General features: G+C 33.9%; 1 protein-coding gene across 1 annotated transcript; it reads right to left on the bottom strand.

Annotated features, from left to right (window-relative positions):
• Positions 1–6,253: 6,253 nt before the first annotated feature.
• Positions 6,254–8,185, bottom strand: LOC111408991 (pentatricopeptide repeat-containing protein At3g49740-like). The gene is made up of 2 exons (XM_023038872.1): positions 8,045–8,185; positions 6,254–7,847 (listed from the first exon to the last, which is right to left on the bottom strand). Exons 1-2 carry the CDS (start codon positions 8,056–8,058, stop codon positions 6,356–6,358), a joined length of 1,506 nt encoding a protein of 501 aa, XP_022894640.1. The 5' UTR covers positions 8,059–8,185; the 3' UTR covers positions 6,254–6,355.
• Positions 8,186–10,129: the final 1,944 nt, after the last annotated feature.

The following is a 10,129-nucleotide window of genomic DNA, read 5'->3' as shown; positions in this document are numbered from 1 at the left end:
ATAAATTTTCTTTTTTTTTTTTTTTTTTTTTTTTAATTCTGAAATATAATATAGTTACATACATACCGTCCCAGCCATTCTTTGAGGAGTAAACAACAGTCAATGGATGAGAAGTGAAGCTAACCAGATCAACCCCATATTTTTTGCTATTTATTGTCTTCAGACATCTGAAAGCATTGAGTGAGCTCTTTTAGCACATATAACAAAACAAAAAATATGAAAAGTTGTTAAAATTCTATAATTAATCGAGACAAAATATAACTGAGCCACTGTTGGCCATTTTTGACACAGAAAAATATCATCTTGATGCAGCAGCAATTATTTAAAAGAAAAAAGGATGAGAAGTCCACTTTTATGTATGTGTAAGTGAAAAAGAAGCCACCTTTTTATTTCCGTGTTGAATATTTAGTAACAGAATAGTCATTTCCAAATACAAGTCCTTCCATTTCCCTTAGCACATTATTGCTTTGGCATGAACAGAAGCTCTTCTAGATACATGACTAACCATACTATAAAAATTATATAGTCCAATTTTTGAAATAAAAGACGGGAAGAGTCTAAATGGCTATCCTAGGTTACTCAATTCTGGACTACAGCTGGATCTCAGACACACTCTCTTTGGATACATAAGAATTTAAATAACCGTTAGCTCCATTAACTCAGAATAGAAAAGAGTGATTGCAGGAATAGCCCAGGGATTTCTGGCCACAATAAAATTTAGTTTTGATTGATCTTTTACTTATGGACGCAAGGTGTACGACCTTTTTTTAGCTTTTTTAGGTGAACAAAATTTAGAAGAGGAAAGAAAAAAGAATTGAGTTCAATTAATATGAACTCAGTGAGGATTTTTGAAGTAAATATTTTAATTTGGTGCAAGAATATATAACGCCTACAGAAAGATGATTTTAAGTCGAGTACCATAGCCCCAAAAAATAGTAGACCATATACAAATCCTCAACAAAACAAATTCCAAGGTGTAAAAATTGCAAAAATTCAAAAATTTGGAAAATTTGGACAGTCATGGACTGACAGTTTATAATTTAACTAATGATTTATAGCTTCAAATTTGAGAGAACTCGAACTCGAAAGTTATTGGAAAAAGTTAAAGAAATCACCTAAATTGAAGAACTGTCCACAAATGAACAAATGAATATACATTTTTTTTAGCTTTTACTTTGATAGTTAAGCTCTCATGATACAAAACTTTTCTTAAGTCTGAAAAATATTAAAAATTGACAAGTATCAGCAACATAATTTAAGTTAGGTAAAAAAAGATTTCCAATAAATTTGAGCTTTACACGAAAGTCAAAAAGAAGATGATTACGTTGCATTGGCTACGTCGTACAGGCGAATTGATTCATCGTCACCAGCAGTTACCAAATAATTTGATGACTTATGGAAATCCATCAAACTAATTCTACCATTCTGGAGAAGGAAATAATGTCAGTATATGATAACGGCTGATAAATTCACACAGTATATCCTCCATGCAAACACGTTAGTAGCTTGTCCTAAGATTCACACGGTTTATCCTCCATGAAAAGCAACACAGTAGTAGCTTGACCCTTTGGACCAATTGTATATAATATCAAGAGACAAGTGACAATAACCACAACATAAGAGACATCAAAAGCAATCAGCTTGTTTGGTTCAGATTTCAATCTGATTGTAATCTAAGCCAAAGTCAAACAATTAATATTAAACACATCTTTCATGGGTTCCACAACTTTTCAACCACACATTTTAAAAACTTCTATCACAATCTATTAAAAAATCTAGTTTTAATCCCTACCAAAGACCCTTTATGGCCCATTTACCCTGAGAACCCAACTATCATAGTAAGTAACACAATTCACACACATAATATCACCTCTTAAAATTTGCAGGAAATTGAAAATTTTCAATTAAGACAGTATCTATAATGTTTCACACACGGTCAATGGCAAAATAATTCTACAATTTGTAGCATAAAAGAACACTGTAGTCCCATTTGTTTCAGCAGAAAGGACTCATGCATATCTTCTAATTTGCATTGCAATCCTTGCAAATAGCAGATTTGATGCTTTATGTATACCATCATACTCCAAATAGAAATGAGGAGTAATTCGGAACAAAATTATTGTTGTTTATTTAGTATATATTAAATTCCTAATATACATTTGAAAAGTCAACCGCAACTCAACTTTTGGCAAGAAGTCGAATGATTGCCCATGAAAATTTTGGGCTTTGCCTTTAAGAGATTGGACACCTTAATTACCACAAAATGTACAACGGTTGTGAAGTAACAATAATAAATGTGATATCAAGTATCCACAGATCTGCATCAAGTATACACAATGTATGAACAAACTTTCAATTAGTATATAATATACCTAAAACCATAAAAGATATTTCTCTGGGTATTTGAATAGTTGAACACTAAATATATTGATTCCAGGAAAAAAGCAGCATTTCTTCCAAATTTTTAGATTTCTGGAGATTATAAACTAAAGATTACTTATTATTAAGAGCACCAACACTATGCTTAAACATATACAGTGGTTCTAGAACGTTGACTGGGTATTATCCTCGGTCAGCACAGTGAATGTTAAGTTAGAATTTAAAATACTAGATAGCCAGACGGCAATCACCTATTGATTTTCTAATCTCGTCAGTTTTTACATTACCCTGGTTTCTCTTATGATCCCTTTCTTAATCTTATCGAATCGGAAGCTTTCCCGTGCTCTGATTATTTATATGCATACTGTATACCAAGTTAATAGAAGAATAAAGTGTACACTACAAATGCATTTTTTTTTCCTACAATCTAAAAAAAATGCATCGTTTACTGAAAGCAGAGCCGTCCTAACTAAATTGACAAGGGTAGATCAAATGATGATAACAATATAAAACCATAGTCTCCATAATGTGAAATTAAACTGAAAGTACTGCAAGCCTCAAACCTCATGAACAACTGATTACTCCTCCTATGCTAAAAAGTTAAAAGATCAACTGAACAATTAACACTATTTTGCAGAGAACGAGCTGAATATAACAAAATAAATGGAAAATCACAGTCAATTTCCCCATATTTAATTTCATTATCCAATAAAACTAACCATTGAACAAGAAAGGAGTACAAACATAATCTCGAAAGGTCATCCCGACTTCCATGCTCTGAAGGATTTCATCAGTAAGTTCCAATGACACCTTCTCCTCTCTCTCCGATTGTCCTCCTTTTCGGTTTGGAAAAAATACTAATTGGTATAAACAAAATAAAGCATAAAACAGAAACATAATAAAATCTAATCAAAAAACAACTGAAAATTTGATGAGCATACGTAGTACCTGCCATTTGTAATTTTTCTCGGATATCCTTTTCAAAGCGCCAAAAAATTAAACCCAAAGAAAATTTATTTTAAAGTAAAAATGGATCCTGAACATTGTATTTTGGCAGTCCAATCCCTAACTTCTGATTATATCTATGAAAAGTAATTTTTTTGAAGAGGGTAACGTTAATTGTTCCAACGTTCATAGGTCCGTCACTGAAGTTCATATTTTTCATTCTGAAGTTTAAAATGTGGGACTTTGGTTACTAAACTTAGATAAATATCTTCGATTGCTCAATGAGCTTAAATTCATGTATTAAATTGCTCGCTAAAGTTTAAAATATTGAGTTTTGACCATTAAAATTTGGAATATATCGTACGTTACTCATTAGCAAAACTGTTGAATTTTGAAAAATATCGAGTTCACAGTGAGTAATGTATAGCATTTTTCATAGTTTAATGAGTGATGTATAATATTTTTCAAGATTCAATGAGAAATGTACAATATTTTTCAAAGTTCAGTGGTTAAAACTCGATATTTTAAATTTCAATGAGAAATTGAAGATATGGACTTAAATTTATTGGCCAAAACTCGATATTTTTCAAAGTTCAATGGCCAAAACTCGATATTTTAAACTTCAATGAACAGTTGAAAACATGGACCTAAGTTCAGTGATCAAAATTCGACATTTTAAATTTTAGTGGCCAATTAAAGATATGGATCTAAGTTCAATGACCATTGGAACAATTAACTCAAGAAGGTAAGGTAAATAAAAAAAATAATAATAATAATAATAATAATAATAATAATAATAAAAGTTATAGATTGACATTCTAAATTATTTTATTAGGATAATGTCTAATTGAAAATGAATTTTAAAAAATAGATGGCAAACATGGTACTAAAATTTAACAACTTCTAAGAATGGCAAAAACAGACATCCTTTTTCCATTTTTGCTATAAATATCAATGAAATGAAGAAGCTAAACTGCTAAATAATCATTATTCTTCAATAACTTAGGGATTGTTTGAGTCCCTTTTTTGGCTCGCATTTTGGAATAGTCGATTAATGGAGAATGTGGTTAAAAAATTAAGGAAAAATTTTGGGTTCGTTTATAATATTATTTTATTAATATGTTATTGAAAAGAAATGAGAGAGAAATATATTTTGAAAATAATTGAAATTAAACAAGGCTTAAATTTTTTTTCAATAGATCAGAAATTCATTCATAAATCAATTTTAGGATGGTCCTACCCACCTAATCAAATATGCTATAAAAGTTCTCATTTAGCCCTGTTCGAATGTCATTATTTGGTCAAAATAATGTTTTAAATAGTGATTTTTAGGAGAATACGTGATTATAAAGTGGAGAAAAAATTTCGATTTATGTACAAAATATTTTATTGTATGGATGTGTGATTGAAAATGAATATGTAGGAAAATGACTTTTCAAATAATGATTATCAAACAGAAGCTTAATGTCTCATTTTCTTCAAGTAGAACTATTTTAGGCTTTGGATTTTTTTGTAAGAATATGCTAGTTGTATATAATGTGATGTCTATAATGATGTCCACCCCCTCATATGGAGGGGGATCCATTTCGAATAAATTATATTTTTTCGAAGTGGGTCACCCTCCATATGAGAGGATGGACACCGAAATGTACGCATAATATCACTCTTTTTCTTATTTGTGCGTAGAAGTAGAATTGATATCGTCGTCCCCAATCCATGGTCGATCAATGTTATAATTATTCGAAGTGGATCCCCCCCCACCTCCCATATGAGGGGATGGACACCCTAATATACTTGTAATATCACTCTTTTTCTGTTCCTGAGGCATAACCCAGTAGTGCATAGAATAGGAGTGAGATAGTCTCAATCTCACCAGTGTACAGACAAGCTCTTGTTCCCTAACCTGTTGGGGCACATCTCGCGATTTACCTCCCTCACGATGCTCCATGGGCGGCGCCGTGAAAGCCCTTAAGGTTGGGATTCAACCTTCAATATCACTCTTTTTCTTATTTGTGTGTAAAAGTAGAATTGATATCGCCATCCACAATCTATGATCGATCAATGTTATAATTTAGAGAGATGAGATCACGCTGCAACCTAGCGTAGGGGAAGACGCTTAATTACTAGCGGCAACAAGCACCTTTAACGTTTAGTCACGAAAGCATAAGCATGAAATAGAGATTTTTTTTCTTTCTTCCTTGGACGTTAACCGGTTTTTTAATTTCTACTAAAGCTTGTCATCAGAGGAAAGGTTCCAACACATGTTGCCTTCATATCTGCTGTTGATAAAGGAAATATTAGAACAATGACCAATAGAAGCATACCAGCTGCTCCCTATTCTACTATCAGCTTTTGCTTCTTCTTGTATAAGAGTTTTTTGAGAAAATTACTTTAGCTAGTGTCTAAAGACTAAATTCTAAAAGGATTTTCATTTTCAAACGAGCTTTTAAAAGAAGCTACATTCACACCCTTCTAAATAGATGAAGCATTCTTTATCAAATTAATCTTAACGGTCCAAAAGCAATTTTAAAATCTCAAAAACTCCTTTCGGCCTCTCAAAAGCATTACCAAACTTGCAATTAGTCTTTGATATGTGGGTTCAGCAGAAGTGATTTTATAGCTGGTATGGCTTTATTTTGCAGCCAGCGGCACCTACCCTTAACACTTATGCTGGAGCCCTATACAAAGTGTTTTTTTGCCTCTTCCGATCATGCAAGGAAATGCTTGAAGCTTGTTTTGATTATTTGAGCCTTGTGGGCATATTTTGAATGTGTTGATGCACGTTGTATAAATACGAATAGAAGAGTGAGTGAGTCTAAACATGTAAGATTCTCCAGCAATGTTGTGTATTTATCTAGTATGTCTTCAGTAAAATTACGTTGCTCTTTGCATCTTTATACTTTATTGGGATGTCGTATACTTGCCCGACTTGCAATGTAAATATGTTATTATTTGTATCTTCCACGTTCATCTTCACACATGTTAGAATACACTCGTGTCTATATTTACGTCAGAAACAAAGTGATTAGTTTTATGATCTGATCCAACTGCTACCGGGTTGCTTCATCACCCCATATCTCCTCATCAATTCCCTCACAGCGGCCGACTCTTCCCATTTCTCTGCGTTAGCATAAAGATTTGACAAGAGAACATAAACTGCTGGCTCATTATGTTCAGTATTTAAAAGAAATCTTGCAGCAATACTTCCCAATTCTAGATTACCATGAGCAACACAAGAACTGAATAACGTCCACCAGACACTGGGATCAATGTTGATATCCTTAATGTTAATTAGTCTCTCCGATATATCCAAAAATCCAGCTCGACTTAACAGGTCAATAACACAAGAAAAATGGTGTACTTCAGGTTCCATACCATAAGTACGGACCATTGAGCTGAATATCCTAATGCCATCAGCAACTAAACCTGAATGGCTGCAAGCTGAAAGAACTGCAGTAAAGGTGGCTTTATCGGGTATGATTCCACCTGAATCTTGCATAGCCTCAAAGCATTCAATGGCTTCCTTGCCTCGTCCATGCTGTGCATGGGCAGATATTATTGAGTTCCAAGATATTATATCTTTTTCAATCATTGTCTGAAAAACTTTCAAGGACCAACTCAAAGCTCCGCACTTAGCATACAGAGTAACGAGTGCATTGCCCAGAGAAATTTGCGAAAAATACCCAGATGTGAGAATGTATCCGTGAAGCTGTTTTCCATGCTGTAGATCCGAAATGCTGGCACAAATGCTCAAAGCATGGCAAAGGGTGTAAACATTCGGCCTCAATCCCGATAGAAGCAATTCATAAAATTGCTGCAAACCGCATACAGGCAATCCGTTTAATTGAAACCCAGAAATTAATGTATTCCAAGAGATCAAATTCCTTTGGGACATTTCATGGAACAGTTTATTGGCTTGGTTCAGTTCCCCGAGATTAGAAAAGGCAGAAAGCAATGCATTTGAAACTTCAATTTTCAAGTTAAGTGCTTTTTTTATTACGCTAGCTTGAATCATCTCAACAACCACTAGCAGCTTGGAGCTCGCTAATAAGCTTCCAATTGTAAACTCATCGGGTTCAATGTCGTCCCTTTGCATCTGAAGGTACGCTAGGATTGCATCTTCACTCAAACTCTCTTGAGCATAGCTTGTTATAATTGCATTCCATGACACAATATCCTTCTCTTTTATTCTCATGAAAACCATGCGAGCTGCATTCAAGTCCCCACAGCTAGAATACATGGTTATTGCTGCATTACTCACAGACGTAAAGTCTTCAAAACCCATCTTAATAGCTTGGCCATGTACTTGAGTAGCAACTCTAGACAACAAACACACACTTATGACACTCACAAAAGTCAATTCTGTTGGTCTCCAACCAGAATTTTGCATATCTTTGAAAATTAACAAGACGTCGTCACCTCTTTCCATGCTTGATAGACCAGCCATCATTGCATTGTAAGTTATTTCATCTCCCAGTCCACCTCTCGTTTCCTCAAATACTCCATATGCATCTGTAATACTTCTGCAGTTAAAATACATAGTAAGTAAAGCATTAATCACTGAAGATCTTACTAAAAACCCAGTCTTCACAATCAATGAATGCACTTGCCTTCCAGAATCCAACATCTCTAAAGAACACAAACTCAAAACACTAGCAAAAGTATAATTATCATGTTTTACACCCAACACATGCATTTTCTGGAAAAGATTAAATACAACCTCATCAAGTCCATTTTCCGCGAAACCAGTTATTATCGCATTCCAAATTGCAACATTTTCTTGCGGACTTCTATCAAACATCCAAAAAGCGTACTCCGATTCACCAAGCTTCATACAAGCGGATAACAATGTGGTCCACGAATAAATATCCGGTCTTTGTATTTCATCAAAAACCATTTTGACCAACGCTATATCCCATGACTTTGCATAAAGGGAAAGCAGAGTATTTGAGACATGAGGGAATTCATTGAAGCCGGACTTGATGGCGTGGCCATGGATTTGGGAACCAACATATACATCACGAAGGTTGCTGCAGGCAGCGAGGGCAGTCGATAAGGTATAATGGTCAGGTTCCAAGTGGTAGGTAGAATGGATTTGTTGGAAGAGGTGGAGCGCATCCCAGTATTTTTGGGAGTGATTGAGGTCTTTCAGAAGGCAATTGAGCTTAAGCAGTGACTTGGTGAAAGTGCTTCTAATTTGCTGCAATTTCATGCCACAGATGAAGATTTCATCATTAACGAAATAAAATCAAACTCTAATTAAGCAACGAGCGCAGAGCAACCAAATCCGCTTTCTTGGCAATTACACAGCTTTCATTTTAGAGCATAACGTGAAAAGAGAGGGCACCGGAAGATCAGCCTTGCTTCCATGACCAGCGCAGCGAAGAAAAATTTAAACAGGGAAGAATTAATAGGAAATCATAAACCCTAACCTTGAAAAATGGCTAAGAAAAGGCTGGGCAAAAAATGGAAAAAGGGAAATATTGGAAAGCTAAAATTCAAAGAAAGTAGACCAAATTAGAATCTGGGCCAAAGCCCAACAACCACATGAAGTGTCAAAAGGACCAACAAATGTTATTGGCCCAAGAATCATCCACGTGATCCAGCAGCAGTAACCCAGTGGGCTCACAACTTGAGTTGTTAAGAATAGAGATGACAATTTATCCCGCTCCAGACTGAATGGGGCAAAAAAACCTGCCCTCGCATGAACCCACCCCATGATTTTTCTTTTTTATATTGTCTTTTCGAGTGTTTCTTTGAATATTGATGTTAATTTGAGTATTATTTGTTTTGAATTTGTATTTTATAATTTAATAGTATAACTCGAAATTTTGAAAATGTGTAAAAATAAAAAAAAAATTTAAATGGGGAAGTAAACATGGGAAAAAACTGCCTCGACCACGCCATGCCACGCCCCTCCCCGCCCCGTTTAAGGCAAGGCGTTGCCGGGCGTGGGGTAGGGCGGAGCGCTCCAAACCCGCCTCGTTGCCATCACTAGTTAGGAAGGAAAAACTCAGCAAAAATAAATGTAAAAGACATATAAGATTGAACTACGTTATTTTGCAAGAGTTAAGATTGAACATATAATTATTTGAATTAATATAACTTTGTAAATATTAAAAAATTTAATTATAATACGAATCCTGGGAACCCAATCGAATAGAACTGAATCCAAACAGTTCCATAATTAAATTTAGACCTGATGGTTTCACTTATTAAATACCCAAAAATTTCGAATCCGATTCGATTCTCATTAGAACTAAATTGAACCGAACTATATCCAACCCTAAAACTTACTAAATACCCAAAATTTTGGGTATATGGTCTAGCCCTAAAACTTACTAAATACCCAAAAACTTACTCACGGTTCTCGTTAGAACTTACTAAATACCCAAATTCGAGTCCGATCGGTTCTCATTTGAACTGAACCAAACTGAACCGTGTCCAACCCTAAACAAGAATTTAACTATAACTCATTTCAAAACTAAGATAAAAGGTTTAAAATTTTAGTTTTGAAATAATTAAATAAACTTAAAATTTTAGTTTTGAAATATTTAAATAAACATATAGTTTATAAATTAAATATAAGATCACAATTTTATACAATTTGGTCACAAATTATCGAATTCATTGCTTACAAATAATTTATCGATCATAATGAAAAATTTTATAGGTCACTAATTATTTCATGATTACAAATATATCAAATTAATATGTAACATATTATTCTTTGATCATAAATCACAAATTTTATAAGTTACAATTTATTTCATGATCACAAAACATCAAATTATGTTAAGGTCAG

The sequence above is a fragment of the Olea europaea genome, chromosome 14 (assembly GCF_002742605.1).
Source record: "Olea europaea var. sylvestris chromosome 14, O_europaea_v1, whole genome shotgun sequence".
Classification (NCBI taxonomy): Eukaryota; Viridiplantae; Streptophyta; class Magnoliopsida; order Lamiales; family Oleaceae; genus Olea; species Olea europaea.
The sequence above is the reverse complement of the archived record's forward strand: the minus strand, read 5'-3'. Positions and strand labels throughout refer to the sequence as shown.